The sequence below is a fragment of the Nicotiana tabacum genome, chromosome 12, assembly GCF_000715075.1.
Source record: "Nicotiana tabacum cultivar K326 chromosome 12, ASM71507v2, whole genome shotgun sequence".
Classification (NCBI taxonomy): Eukaryota; Viridiplantae; Streptophyta; class Magnoliopsida; order Solanales; family Solanaceae; genus Nicotiana; species Nicotiana tabacum.
The window spans coordinates 70,938,635-70,954,639 of record NC_134091.1 but is presented as its reverse complement, the minus strand read 5'-3'; the positions used below and the strand labels follow the sequence as shown (position 1 = coordinate 70,954,639).

Genomic DNA, 16,005 nt, shown 5'->3' with positions numbered 1-16,005 from the left:
TATGGAAAAATAATTGGGATGAATCTGGGATTTTTTAGGATCAGTTTCCAAGTTTATTTTGTGTTGCTGGTAATCCGAATGCTAGCGGATGTGTTCCCTGAGGAAGGCTGGGATTTTCAGTTTAGAAGGAATCCCTTTGGAAGAGAAATGCAGGAAATTGATTTATTCATTCAGAAGATGCCAAAGTTTTGGTCACACATGGAAAGAAAATAAACTACTCTGGAAGGCAAGTAGTAATGACATTTTCTCAGTAAGTTCATGTTATAAAATTCTTAACGCACAACAGCAGGGACAATCTAGGAAATGGCCTTGGAAGATGATTTGGAAGACTGCAGTGCGCATGCTTGGGCTGGCTCGTGACACATGAGGCTTGTCTAACACAAGAAACTTTGAAGAGGAAGGGCTGGATATTATGTACGAGATGCTATCTCTGTGAAGACTGTGGTGAATCTATGGAGCACTTATTTTACAATGCAAGTTTACCTGGTAGATTTGGTCTATGTTTCTGGCTGTCTTTGGAATAGAATGGGTTATCCCTGGGAAATTCAGAGAAGTACTTGAATGATGGGAAGCAACTTACCCAGGTGGCTTATTGAAGAAAATCTGGATGTATAGACTATTTGGGAAGAAAGAAACAAAAGAAGTTTTTGAAGACACGAAGAAACAAATTCAGATTGTAAAATTCAATTGCCTGTATTATTTGTATTCCTGGAAGGATGGGAAAACTATTTTTAATTTGCATGATGTGCTAGACTTGCTAGAACATTTAGGAATTTGATGTATTCAAGTCTAGCTTACTTTTTTTTTTAATAATTCCCAGTATCAACTTGATACTATTTTGTAATTAAATCTTACCTTATCACAACAATAACAACAACAATTCAGTGGAATCCCACAAGTGGGGTCTGGGGAGGGTAATGTGTACGCAGACCTTACCCCTACCCTGGAGGTAGAGAGGCTGTTTCCGAAAGACCCTCGGCTCAAGAGGCTTCCATGAAAAGGGCTGTTTTTTTTTTTTTTTTGTGAATAGAGGAAAATCAACAGCAGAACAGAGAGGGGCAATCACCTTTGAAAGAAAATCCCAAACTCTCAGTTTTGCTTCATTTCTTTTTGGGCTGATAACTTGTAGCAGAAAGTAGCACATGTCACATATCAAAAAAAAAAAAAAACGACGTGCGACATCATTATCAATCTCCCCATTACCTTGGATTACAGACCCTAGATACTTGAAACTTCCTCTCGTGGGGATGACTTGGGTATAAGTCTCACTTCCATGTCCACCTCATGGGTTACTCACTGAACTTACACTCCAATTATTCTGTTTTACTTCTGCTCAACCTGAAACATTTAGACGCCAGGATTTGTCTCCAAACCTTCAGCCTAGCATTAACTTCGCCTCTCGTCTCGTCAATCAACAATATTCATCAGCAAATAACATGCACCATGGCACCTCCCCTTCAATGTGACGCGTTGGTTCATCCATCGCCAAGGCAAATTGGCCCTATGAGTCATGGAAAAATGATAAAGGACAATATAAAGTGTCAAAATAACTAATGTTGAGTTAATATTTTACAATAAATAAAGAAAAAATAATTAATGAAATATTTTATTTTTATTTCTTCAAGTTAGCGCTGTTACCAAATCTGAGTCTTACTACCGTACTAGAATTGGATTTGGAAAATAACTTTATTTATATGATGAATTTTGAAAATAATAGAATTGGATTCTGTTTCTAATATAGTATTTTAAAGATTTCATTATTTGTTCTTAATATTAAAGAAACTAATTTATTTTTTGTGATTCAAATTGTTAATATTTAACTGTAATAATTATTTTATCAACTAAGTGTTCTCTTTTTAAAGGCTAAAAAAATGATGATTGTGTCTTACGGTTCTTGTGTTGTAGATAGGAAAACAGACATGTAAAAGTGGATGCTTTATTTCATATTTACCTGTGTTAAATAGTCAATATTGTTAATTATTCCTTTGGATTATGTTCATTAATCTTATTATTATGACAAATATGAATGTGTCTTTATTTTAGGATTCTTATATTACATATATTGCTATAAACTTTATATATGCTTCTTTACTTAATCATATAAGTATCATTTAATGACTATTCCATCGTTCAATTTGGTTTATATATGTAAGATAAGTTGCATAATTTTAGTGTTCTTTTTTATGTGTTTATTCGAATTGAAGTGGTAAAATTTGAATCGATTTTAAAGTTTTGAATATTATGACTTCTTACATAGTTCAAATAAAGAAGAGTTTAATAAACAAAACTTAATTGATTTTAAAATTCTAAAAATTAGAAAAATAATTAAATCACTATTTTGTCTAGTGTGAAATCTATTTTTAAAGGGTAAAATAGGCGAACGACATTTCGCTAATGGCCTTCGTGCTTTTAATATAGTATAGATTAAAAAACCTTCAAACAACATTTTCTGACACTCTCCTCGTTGTTGAATTCATGCAGAGCTTAGAAAAATCTAAAGATGGTAAAAGAAAAATCATTTTGAAGAGCCATCAGATTTTACCAGTGCTAGAGCTTTGCAAGGTGAGTTAAGCAGAGATTATGACATATGCATGCATCTTTTGCTGAAAAGCAGTTTTCTGTTACAGAACTATTTATGTCATTGCTCCTAAATCCTTCTGGGTGTTTGCCTTTTTAGACTTTACTATATTTGTTGATTGTTTGGGACCAAGGAGGAACTCATGCGATGCTAATTGATGCATTGTTTCCATTAGTTTCCATATATTAAACTGCAACTTCTCTTTTTGTGCATCACCAGTTGAATTGTTTGCTTGTTATCTGAACATAGCTGGTTCGTCTAGTTGAACCTAAGGAGCTTCAGTATTTGTTTAACATTAAATGCTGGTGACATTTTTTTATGAGAACTTCTTTCTAATAGATGATAGTTAATGTAAAACGAATATATGATTTTATTTCAGAATTTTGGGAAGTGTTCTTAAAAGCAGCCCATTCCTATCAACTAACTCACATTGCTAAGTACCAATATTATATGGCTACTTTGGTGGAACACTACACATGCGTGGATATTGTGGACTATATGGCTTGAGAGAAATAAAAGATGCTTTGAAGATACTACTAATTTGATTTTCAAGATTAAGGCTAATTTTGTTTTGTTTTCGGTGTAGAATGAAACATGTAAATGTATATATTACATGCATACTATGTACACTGGCATCCCTGCTGCACTACCTCGTCAGGAGCATCCATAATAATATCTGCTGCTTAGTCAAAGTAGGTCTTAATCAGATATGTGCCAATCTGCCACCCTTTTAACGAATTGGCAATGGGGTGAAAGCCGGTCAAATGCTTCATCTCATCTCGCCACCTAGGTACCCCACAACCCCTCCCAACAGTGTGGACTGTGGACTTCTACAGGAAGCCTTTAAATTAGCTCAATGTCTTGTAGTGTGGTGGCTGCCTAGAATGTATGTCTCTGGGTGCCGACGCTTTAAAAGCACCATGATCAACCGTCAATCAAATTGTATACGGCCAACAGCGTACATCACACAGAACCTAGATTTGTATAAGTACTGTATGACTCGACTGTATAGAGGAGGGGCACAAACATGACACTATAACTTCCCATCCATACGTCGTGGATGAACTGGATTTGTTTCTCTATGCCTATCCCAAACATCACACTGGCTATGTCTAGACTAGAGGGTCAACACGGGATAGTCTATAGGACAAGGGTGAATACGCGAAGGATCCATGAGTCAGTTCACTTCTATCTGGATAAGCAAAGTAAAAAATGAATTTAAATACTACCTTACAAACAAGTACAACTAAACAGTTGCAAAACCAGAACGCGACATGAATCATATATGATGTGAGCGAGTCCATGGGCGGAGCTAGGGGGCGGAAGAGGATTTCATCCAAACCCCCTTCGCCGGAAAATTACACTGTATATAAGGTCAAATTTATTTATGTTGTATATATATTATATATTGAGTCCCCTTGATATAAACCAAATGTTCAACTTAGTGGTTAAGGGGGTTCAGATTCTCCATGAGGGTGGCAGGTTCGGCAGGTTCGATTTCCACACACTTCAGAATTATTTTCTACAGCTTTGAAACCCATCTTATTTCCCTCCAAACAGACCCACATTCTTACTAATTCCCAGGTGATCCACTTAAGTGCAGATGCTGATCTAACCATTTCTGGAGAGATCTTCTAGAAAAAATCTGAAGGGGAGCCGTGGCGTAACTGGTAAAGTTGCTGCCATGTGACCAGGAGGTCACGGCTTCGAACCGTGGAAACAGCCTCTTGCCGAGATGCAGGGTAAGGCTGCGTACGATAGACCCTTGTGGTCCGGCCCTTCCCCGCACCCCGCGTATAGCTGGAGCTTAGTGCACCGAGTTACCCTTTTTATCCTCTAGAAAAATCACTTTAGTTTTCCAAAAGCAGATTCCACTAAATTTCCACTTCAGGAAACCTAAAGCAGATCCTGCTACTACAAATACAATCCCTTGACATTCTGATGAGAAGCATGAAGTAAACCTGCTCGAACAACTTCAAACCAGTTCTTGTCACACCATATGATGATGATCTTGGAACATCATCATCAGGGACAAGTAACAAATATAAAAGTAAGACACATGACTTTGATAACATGTCTCTGCAAGTGTTGGAGGGTTATGCTATAAATCAAGCCAAGGAGACCATGAGTTCCTTGAATAACCGTTTGAAAATAGCTGAGGATATTAGAGAGGAAGGCGCTAAGAACACTCGATACCTTGCATAAGCAAAGCGAGCAAATTCATCATACTCACATGATGGCTATTGAACAATCTTGGTGATATGTTCTCTATGCATTGGAGCCAAAGAAGAGCCATGATATAAAAGGGCCTCCAACTTCAAAAGATGTACCTATAGAGGGAAAGAAAGTAGTGCAAATCAAAGGGGAAAAATAGGTTTATCTAATGGTAAGAAAGGAAAGTCAGCCTCCAACACTAGTATTTTAATTTTTTCTTTTTGAAAAAAACATTACTTCAAACAATGTAGAACTGCACTAGTTTTGATCTAACGTAACGATAGTTTAAATTATATTTAGATTTAATTTTTTTTGATGAACCCGTTTGGTAAATTTTTTTACTGTTTACCTCCTTAAAATGTTGAATCCCCTTGCTTAAAATTCTAGATCCATCACTTAATGTACAACTCATCCATGACGTATCATTTGTCACGCGCTTGCTGCATGTATTGTCAACCTTTTAAAGATAACTCTTACAAGCTGACATTTTTTCACATGCATGAACTTGTTTTGTCACATCATTTTTGATGGTTAACTAAAGTGACATTTGGTTGGAGTAGTGGAGAAAATAATCTCCACTTAAAATCCAACTTTGTTTATACCAGTGTTGTGAAGAGCGTGAAGCGAGGAAAAGCGACAAGCCCCTTTTCGCTTAAAGCGAGAAGCGAAGCGCTCACTTTTTTGAAGTGAAGCGGAATTTAAAAAAAAAATCTATATATAATAAAAGGAGAGGCAAAAGCACATTATTAAGACAAGTGGCATAACCACAAAAAGCCTAGTGGCATTATTAAGACAAAATAAACTACCTTTTTAACTAAAAAAAATCTTTTTAAATTTTGAATTAATTGGTTACTCTATTTGAATTAAAATAAATACTGCATAGACAACACATGTAACTGTAAGAAAAAATGGGCAGCATTTCAATCTTTTTATCACTGAAACAGTGCAACAAAATGAAGAAGAAGAAGAGTAGAAGAATGAGAAAGAAGAACTAAAGGGAAAAAATAATTTCGCCAGCATTTCGCTGCTATTTGGATGCTGAAACAGTGAAAGAAAAAGAAGAACAAGAAGAAGACGAAGGAGGAGGAGGAGGAGGAGGAGGAAGAAGAAATCACATACATGGGACCAAACTTGATGATCTTGAAGTTGAAAAGTGTAGAAAACTTAAACCCTAGGCTGCCTCTTTCTTTCTCTATTGCTGTTGCTCGATGGTTTTTTAAAAAAAGACAGCTTTTTAAATTAAATACGTTGGCAGCCCAGTTATAAAGAGAAGTGCTCGCTTCGTACGCTTCGCATCGCTTCATCGCTTCTCGCTTTTTCAGGAGAAGCGAGCACTTTTGTAAATCTGCTACGCTTCAGCTAACAGAAGCGCCGGATACCTCGCCTCGCTTCGCTTCTCGCTTTAAGCGAGGAAGCGCTCGCTTTTTACAACCCTGGTTTATACAATGTTTGGCTTGGTTTTTCTTTTCCATGTAAAACATAACATAGTTCATTATAGAGTTTGGTTTCAAATGTTCTTTTCCGCATATCCAATACCTGTATAAGTTATGCGAAAATTTATTTATTATTTATGCGGGATAATATAGAATATGAATGCGGGAATTAGTAATACATTGGATTAGAACAACTGAATGACAAAAATATGTCTTCATGTGGTAACCAATCTTTTATTGTATTAAAAAATACAAGCATATTTTAAAATGTAAATTGTATAATAATCTTTAATACAACAAACTAAATATTCAATAACAAATAACAATCCATGTATTATGATCCTTGCATTACCAATTCCCGCATTGCACTCTTTGCATTACAATCCTTACATTACTGATCCCTGCATAATTTGCTTCTAAACCAAACGATCCCTAAGGGAATAAACTTGATTAAAATGAGAGTCCGATGAAACTAAACTATTCCAATTTAAAGGCTAGCCTAAAGTTTTAGAAGCATGCCTCTTAGATCATTCGACTTCAAGGGTGTCTACTTAAAATGCCAAAAAGTGAAAAGGCAAATTTCTCGTGCTAAAAATCCCGTTGTTGTTCATAGAACCTTACCTCGAACAAAAATGTTGGGTAAATATACTGCTTTAAATGGTTAACAATGTATGGGTTTCTCAGAGAATTAAAGAGTAAACCCATATTCCTCTAGGAACTACTTGAGGAAATAGGCCATATTATAATCGAATACCATTACTCAAATGGGTCAAAACATGTGGAGAGCAACTGAAGTGGGTAGAGTTCACTAAGAAATATGACTTTACTATTATGCCATTGGCACAATATACGTATGGAAAAAAATATTTAAACAGTTTTACTTACTAAAAGACATAAGATCTTTCGAAGGGGCGAAGATGACTACTGGAATATGTTGGAAGGTGATCCACTACATCTTTGTCCAAATTGTCATGTGTACCCAATTATCGAGGAATGGCAAGGGCTCTAGAAGTTTCTTGCACAGTGCTGGTACAAGGGATATAAGTCGTTTGTTATGAAGATATGCCTCTAAGTAGTTTCATTATGGATAGTCAAAAACTAAATGATAATGGACTCTCGTTGGGGCTTAATGCCGATAAGCTTGAAAAGGATGTTGCACTTATTGAATTTGATGACGAAGCTGCGTAATTCAGCAATAGCAATGATTCTTAGGTTATAGCAATTTCATTATGACTTAATTTCTTAATATGGTTATTTTTTTTGGGTAAGTCCCGCGATAGTGATTATTTTCAGTGGAAGAAAAGAGTATAAAATTATCGAATTATTGTTAGATATTGAAAATGAGGCTGGAGGGGTTGATGGAGAAGGTACTGATGACGTGGGAGGACGAGGAAAGAGGGCAAAATGGCACGATAAGGGGATGGATGCTAAGTGGTATTCCATCGAATGAATATGGAGAGGGGAAAAAGTAGGGGGGAGGTGGAATACGGGGGTTAGAGTAAAAATGTGGACTATGGATGTTAAGATCATTGGTTGGAATATGAGGGGATGAATGACCCAAACAAAAGAACCATCATCGAAGCTGGGATGAGGGAATATGGGTTGATCTTGTTTGTTTTCAAGAAAGCAAAATGGAGTATATGCCAAATAGTATTGTAAGAAGTGTGTGGGAAGCAAGTTGGGTGAAACACGATTCTATTGGCTTGGGGAAGAGCCGGTGGGATACTTTTATTATGAGATAAGAGAAAATTAGAGTCTAGGGAGGTAAGGAAAGGAGATCATTTACTAGCTGCAAAACTCCGAACTTGTGGGAAAGGCATGGAGTGGGTTTTTTGGAGTGCATGGTCCACTGAGTGAGGGGTCGAAGGTGGCAATTTGGGAAGAGTTGTCAAATGTTATGTGGGTGTGGGATATTCTATTGATGTCAGGAAGGGTCTTTAATAAAATTTGATTCCTTGAGGAAAGGGCAGGGTGCAAGGTGATATCTAGGGCAATGAAGGAGTTCTCGAAGTTTATTGATAACCACTCTTTTATTGTTTTTCCTTTAACAGGTGCTAGATTCATGTGTTCGAGGTCGAAGGAATCATCCTCTAGATCGAGACTCGACAAATTCCTGTTGTCAATCGCTTGGGAGGAGATAACTCGGAATGTTGTTTGGAATTCTTTACCAAGACTGACATCAAACCATTTACCAATCATGTTGGATGGTAGGAGAAACATGATCACAAGAGTTAGAGTTGAGAATATGTGGTTGGGCAATAGATTTTGGGGTTAGTGTGGTTGGTTAGTGGAATAGGTATGAAGTGGTGGGGAGCCTATCATTCTGACTTGCAAAGAAGTTGAAGTTGCTTAAAAAGAGATATTCAGGTGTGGAATAAAGAAATGTTTGGGAGGGTAAAGGTGAAGATAAAAGAGATTATAAATGAGGTGGGGGAGTTAGAAAGGATTGAAGGAGAGGGAGTTGGAGGATAGGAAAAGAGAGAGGAAGGAGTAGTAGAGTGAGCTAGCTTCTTTGGCATTGGCTCAAGAAACTAGTTGGAGACAAAAATCGAGGACCTTATGGCTGGAAGAGGGTATTGCAATACCGAAATTTTCAATTGGCTAGTTGTAGAAAAAAAGGTAGAGAAATTTTAATTAACTCGGACACTCGGTTAAGGTAAATAAAGTAGTGCATAAGGGGGAAAAAAAGGTAGAAGGAGTGATACTAGGATTCTATTAGCAACTATTCATAAAAGAGGTGGATTTAAGGCCAAAATTGGGTGGGGTGAGGCGGTTGGGGTTGGTCTAGAGCTTAATCAAATGGGAGGAGGGAAGGGAGATGAGGCTATGTTTAGAAAGGGCTTTTGGGGAAGAGGAGGTGTACGAGGTGGAGTGTTGTGCAAAGGATAAAGCTCCTGGTCCAGACGGTTTCACTTTGGCGTCCTTCCAGTAGTGTTGGAGTATAGTTAAAGATGAGTTGATGGCATTAAAGCTTTTCAAGAGATAGGAAATTTGAGAAAAGTCTCAAAGTCTTTTTCATTGTCATTCCGAAAAGAGATTGTGCTTCGAGTATTAAGGATTATTGACCTATTAGGCTAGTGGGCAGGATCTATGAAATTATGTCTAAGATGCTTTCAATAGACTAAAGAAGGTTGTAGATGAGATAGTATCTACTTCGTAAAAAACTCTTTTCGGAAGGTAGACAAATTCTAGTGCAACATTAGTGGCAAATTAAGTGGTCGACTCAAGAAGAAAACAATGAGAAACGGATAATTTGTGCAAATTGAATCTTGAGAAGGCATATGATCATGTTAAGTGGAAGTTCCTCGAATTCTCTTTGATTAAGATGTGTTTTGTGTTTAGATGGAAGACGTGGATCAAATTTTGCATCTCAATAGTTAGGTATTCAATTCTTGCAAATCGCAGCCTATGTTGTGCAGACTCTCCAAAATACTGCTGCACCCGTGTCGGATTCTCCAAAAAATACACTGCTTTTGGAGAATCCGACACGCACCCGGCGACATTTTCGGAGAGTTCGAGCAACATAGATGACAACTCATGTGGTTTATTCGGGAGTTCGAGAAGAGTGAGGGAGACCCGTTATCTCCAACGTTATTCATACTTGTGATGGAGGCACTCTGCAAGAGGACAAATATAGTTGTGGCGAGAGGTTACTTGAGAGGTTTCTCTGCAGTAGTTGGAGGCAAAGTTCTGTGAAGGTGTCACATTTACTGTTTGCAGATAGTACATATATATTTTTGTTGATAATCATGATACTTCATCATTTTGTGACGCTTATAGGACTCAGTTAGGGCTTTGAGACAAGTACTGACATAGTTTCAGGTGGTGTCCGGCCTAAGGATTAATATGAGAAATTGTGAGACCGTCCCGATTAGGGAGGTGGAGAATGTTGAAATGTTAGCTCGGATGTTGAGTTACAAGATTGGGGCTCTTCCTACTATCTATGATGGTCTACTGTTCAACCGTTGAGAGCATCTAATAAGGACCAAGTAGCTTGGAACTAGGTGATAGAGATTAGAAAGGAGGCCTTCTGGCTTGTAAAAGAGATACTTATCCAAAGAAGGCAAGGAAGTGTTGATTAAGAGTACATTATCGAGCATCCCTACATATTTCATGTCCTTGTTACACACTCCAGTCTAGTGTCACGCGAAAACAAATTCAACGGGATTTCTTATAGGATTTGTTAAGAGGGGAGAGGAAGTTCCACTTCGTAAATTGCAAGACGGTCATGACACCAAAAAGTTGGGGAGGGCTTGGGATTAAAAATTGAAAGGTTTTTAACAAGGCACTGTTAGGAAAATGGTTATGGAGAGCATGCTTTCTTAGAGAGGTGACTATGGAGAAGTATGGGATCTTGGAAGGGGGATGGAGGACAAATTTTTTTATACTTCCTTACATATGTGGTCTACGGAGGAACATTTGAAGGGATGGGTGTCACGCCCAACCAAGGGGAGCGGAACCGATGCTCAACTGAGGTATCCCAGTCAAGCAAGCCTACTTGGTGGCTACTATCTACCCTTATCCATGAATGATTTGAGAAGTAATGACATGAGATAGCCAACAGAGAAGATAGGAACGTGCAATGCTAATTTTCATTCATTAAAGAATTTCATTGATAGATAACAAAATGATACAAATCCATAGTTTATAAGTGGAAGTAAATGACAAAACAACCATGTAGTTCCCTCCAACATACATGACACACAGTGTGTCGACGGAGCCTCTAGACTAGCATGAGAAAATATGGAAGTGCCAGTGACAAGGCCCCTGCTATACCTCAAAAATAATGTACAAGGATCAATACAACATAAGGCCCCGATGTAGCGTCACCAAATCAGCTGAGAGAAGAGTACGCTCCTATCAAGAATCGATGCCGCCTGCTGAGGTACCACCTGCATCCATTAAAGATGCAGCGTCCCCGGCTATACCTCAAAAATAATGTACAAGGATCAATACAACATAAGGCCCCGATGTAGCGTCACCAAATCAGCTGAGAGAAGGGTACGCTCCTATCAAGAATCGATGCCGCCTGCTGAGGTACCACCTGCATCCATTAAAGATGCAACGTCCCCGGCAAAATGGACGTTAGTACATATGGAATAGTATTAGTATGTAAAACTAAGTACTTTCATATGGAATGAAATGCCAACATAAGGAGAGGGAACATGTAAGTAGTGAGAAAATCATTAGTATTTAAAACGCCAAATTAAAACATGAGAAGAAAGTGTGACATAAGTAAAATCTTGAAATGAGCATTAAAATTTTAGTTGGGAGATCATTAGTTACCGATATAATAACATACAACCACCATGTGGCGGCACGACAGCCGATCTCGACCGGATCGGCTAAGCTGTCTCACCACAATGCCGTGTGGATCGACGTGTCTGTGCTAGCAATACAATACATCATCCCAATATTGGGGCATAATCTCATCATGGTGCGAAAGGGGACTTGTCCCCAATCGACTCCTACACCGGCACGTGTAGTTTTAAGTATAGGCCTTATAACCTACACCTTCTCGGTTACATAACAATACTTCCAAAAACATTTCATCCAAAGCATTTCATAAAAATCTTTTCTTTTCATTTATCCCTTGGGACATACATCATCAATCTTATTTTGGCAAAATGGCCGCATTTCCTCGTCATACTTTCACTCTGCTCGTTTGACATGGCTTATCATAAAATATTAAGGATATTTGAAACATTGGAAAATCATAGTTTCGGATACATCTATACTATATTAAAAGCACGAAGCCGCTTAGCGAAATGTTGTTCACCTTTTTTATCCTTTAAAAATAGGTTTCATGCTACACAAAATTGTAATTAAAGTTAGTTTCCTAATATTTAAGATTTTAAAAGCAACTAAAGTTTTTTGTTATTAAATCTTTCTTTATTGAACTAGGTAGGTAATCATAATATTTAGGACTTTTATTAGAGTTGTATTGAACTACTCCTTTAAGATTCTTTAGAGTTGTATTGAACTACTCCTATAAGATTCTTTATTATGCAAAACGTGAGCTAGCAAAATTTGTGTGAGTCAAACACACAATGATTCAGGAAACATAAATATTCAAAATTGACATTTGATTTTTCTTACTATTGGAAAATCGAATTATCATTGGACAAAGTTATAATTATAGCCAAATTAAAAATTGAAATGAGCTAATATTAAAGAATTTAAATTAATAAATATTAAGTTATTTCTTTTAATGTTGAGAACAAATAATTAAGTCATTGAATTAACATATCAGAAAAGGAATTTAATTTAATTATTTAACAAATTCATCATATAAGAAAAAAATATTTTCCAGATTGACAAAACAATTAAGCTACATGGAATTTATTTTTGTAAGAAGAGTATAGCAAATCGACGGTGAAAGACAAATATAGCAAAATTTTGTTATAACATAAAATTAAGATTTAAATCGACAAAAGTGCAAATTTAAAGCAATAAGGATGAAATAGTAGAATACAAACTATATTATAAATGAGTTGTACTTTATTTCTTTCTCTTTCATGTATTCAGTCCAACAAATGATAATGTCTCGCTATAATATTTATATTAAGTTATTTGTTATAAATTATTAGTTCAATATTAGTCATTTTTTGAACTTTACATTGCCACTATTATATTTTTAGGAGGTATAAGCCAACCTTTTCATTCTCAAATTTCTAAAAGACAGAAATTTTTAATTTTAATTTGTGTTATTTGACAAATCTTTGGAGAATCATGATAAAAGTATTTTATGTTTTGTTTTTATTGTTAGGTCACATAAATATCATTAATTTATATAAATTTTGACATAAGTTCTCATAAATCACAATAAGGCATCTGAAAACTTTTACGTGATAAGATTTCTTCATTTATTGTGCTAGCTAACGAGAACAATATTTTATCATTTAGAAATTTTTTATTAAATTTTATTTATAATTCAAACAAACTGCCAAATATATGTATGTAATTTTTAAAATTTGTGTATTCCTTGATATAGGTACACGCGCAAAGCGCTACCTTATGACTAGCAAGTACATAAGAGCTTAAAACACATTGAAACATCTCTAGAAGGAGAACATATTGATTTCAATTGGAACATAAATTGAATGCAAAAGCATTTGATAAATCAATTATTTGAAACATTTCAAACAAAGGAATGGGAACTTGGACAACCATAGTTAGAGTTTTATGAGGAGTTCATGGAATCCGATTCTATAGAAGGAGTTTAGCCAAACATACCTCAATCGAGCTTTCCTTAGGATCCCTACAACGTTCCACTACTCTTAGCAACTTCAGTCTACATTAACATAGTTCAATTGAACCATTATTAAAGAGGATTCTCATAATTTAGGTCTTTAGGCATCTTATCAAACTTTCAGCGTGCATACTTGTTTACAACTTTCTACAATGGGATTTCTTCATCCCACCACCAACTTCCCATTTCAACAATTCATCTACCACCATCCTAAGGCAACCAATAACCTCCATTGGCACATGCATGCCAACCATTCATTCCCAACCCAAGAATCACATCTCCTAATCTTCACATACCCCCAAATCCAAGATTGAAGGCTTATGGCTTCCAATAACCATCCCATAAGCCCCAATACTAAAATCTTACCTATGAATTCGTTATTGAACATTGTATGTGACCTAAGGATGAAGTCTTACCTTGTTAGTAGAAGACCTTGTGTTTTTCCTTCCTTGAATTCCCAAGAATGGCAATAAATTGAAGAGTGGCAAAGCTTGGAGCTTCTCCCTCTCTCTCTAGAGTGTTTCCCTCTCTCAAAATATCAGATTTTCCTTCTAAAATGACCCCTAAAGCCTTTTATTAAAAATAGAGCCAGGTTAGGAATTTTCCAAAAATTCCCCTCTGATGCAGGTTTGCGATCACAGAATAAACATCGAAACGCCTCTGCGGTCCCCGAAATGCACCGCAAAATGGTCCTCCAGATTTGAGTTGGAACTGGACAGGTCTGCGCTGGATCTGCGGTTCGCATAATGGTTCTGCGGTTCACACATTGGACCGCGAAATCTCCTTCAAGAATTCCCCAGGTGGCCCTACCGATTCCGCGATCGATCTGCAGTCCGCAAAATAGATAGACGGTCCGCATAACGCATCGCGAAATGACCCTCAAAATTCTAGTTTGCTTCTGCCCCAATCCGCGATGATTCTGCGGTCAGCGCAACCGATTCACGGTCCGCATAAATGATCGCAAAATCACCCTCTCATGCCAGATCTTCTACCCACTTCGCGACGCATTGCACAATCCACAAATACGTACTGCGCAACCTTCCGAACATATTAGCTTGACCTTGGCACTATAAAACCTTAAATCCTTGGTGGACTTTTACGGGTCCTTACAATGGGAATAGTTTGACAAAAATATATTCTCTTAGGGGTCATTTGGTTACCGGGATAAGGATACTAATGTTGGGATAGAATATGAGATTGTATTTATCCCACGTTTGATTATGGGTATTAACTAACCGCGGGATAAATTTTATACCAAAATGGTGGGATTTGCTATCCCATATAAAAGGTGGGATAACTAATCCCATGAGATATTCCAGCCCATGAAATACCCTTGTCTATCCCATAATTTAACCAAACGACCCTTTAGGATAGAGGATGGGAGTAGGGTAAGTTTCTGAGGTCACATGTGGTGCGGGAACAATACTTTGAGAGTCACATTTCCAAACACGTATGAAGTTTCATGCCAAAAGAGATGTCAGATTAACGGATACAGAAGCTCCTAGGTGTAGAAGTTCTTTAGTATTTGAGATCTAGGAGTAACTTGCAAGATTGGGAGGTTGCAAAAATTCAACAGTTGGTAGAATTGCTTCTAGGAATGAAGGAGTCAGTTTTTCCACATCTCTCAGTATGGATCCCTAGAATATCGAGAAAGATGTGTTTCTTCACTTGGCTAGCCGTGGAAGAGGGGGGGGGGGATCTTGGCGGATGAGAAGTAAGGGAAGAGAAAGATTATATGTTAGTTGGTGTTTCATGTGTGAAATCTTGGGTGAGGATGTGGATCATCTTGTTTTACATTGCGGGGTAGCTTCGGGCTTGTGGTGGAAGATCTTGGGATGGTTTGGACTTCAGTATGTAATGCCATGCATTGTAAAGGAAGTTATGTTTGGTTAGACACTTGAAATCGGAAGAGAAGACACATGCGTGGGATCTGGCTCCTTTAGCACTTATGTTGACAGTTTGGAAGGAGAAAAATAGGAGAGCTTTTGAAGAAGTAGAAAATGATTTTGTACATCTGATAAGTAGCCTCATATCCCTTACCAACTTTTGGTGCACCCATGAGATTTCTATTTGTATAGATGATTGGTGCCATTGGTTAAAAAACCAAGTTCTTTTGTAAGGTTTGATGTTCTATTTTTTGGTATACTTCTTTATACATGGGTGTTTTTTGTGCCCTTTGTTAATACAAAAATTTTATTACTTCGTAAAAAAAAACAAGAAACGTATAACTACTATCAAATACATTAATATAATTATTTTTTTTACTATAAAAGTATCTCTTTTGAAGAAAATATCACATCTGACAACAACAATAACAATACCAGTGTAATCCCACATAGTGGGGTATTGGGAGGGTAGTGTATACGCAAACCTTACCCCTACATTGTGGAGATAGATAGGCTGTTTCTAATAGACCCTCAGCTAGCATAAGCATAACAATAATGAAAAGAAAAAAGGCCAGAAACAACAGTGAGAAGCCATGGAAAAGAAGAATTAATAGCAACAAGATAGTAAGAAGACCGAAATAA

General features: G+C 37.0%; 1 protein-coding gene across 4 annotated transcripts in view; it reads left to right on the top strand.

The window, feature by feature from the left end:
• Positions 1-16,005, top strand: part of LOC107805230 (putative thimet oligopeptidase) — a 50,940-nt gene that overhangs the window by 7,907 nt on the left and 27,028 nt on the right. For all 4 annotated transcript variants that reach the window (XM_075226615.1, XM_075226616.1, XM_075226614.1 and 1 more), the window contains one exon: positions 2,482-2,562. In XM_075226615.1, the coding sequence (XP_075082716.1) occupies positions 2,482-2,562 (81 nt within the window). The remainder of the gene's footprint in view (positions 1-2,481; positions 2,563-16,005) is intronic.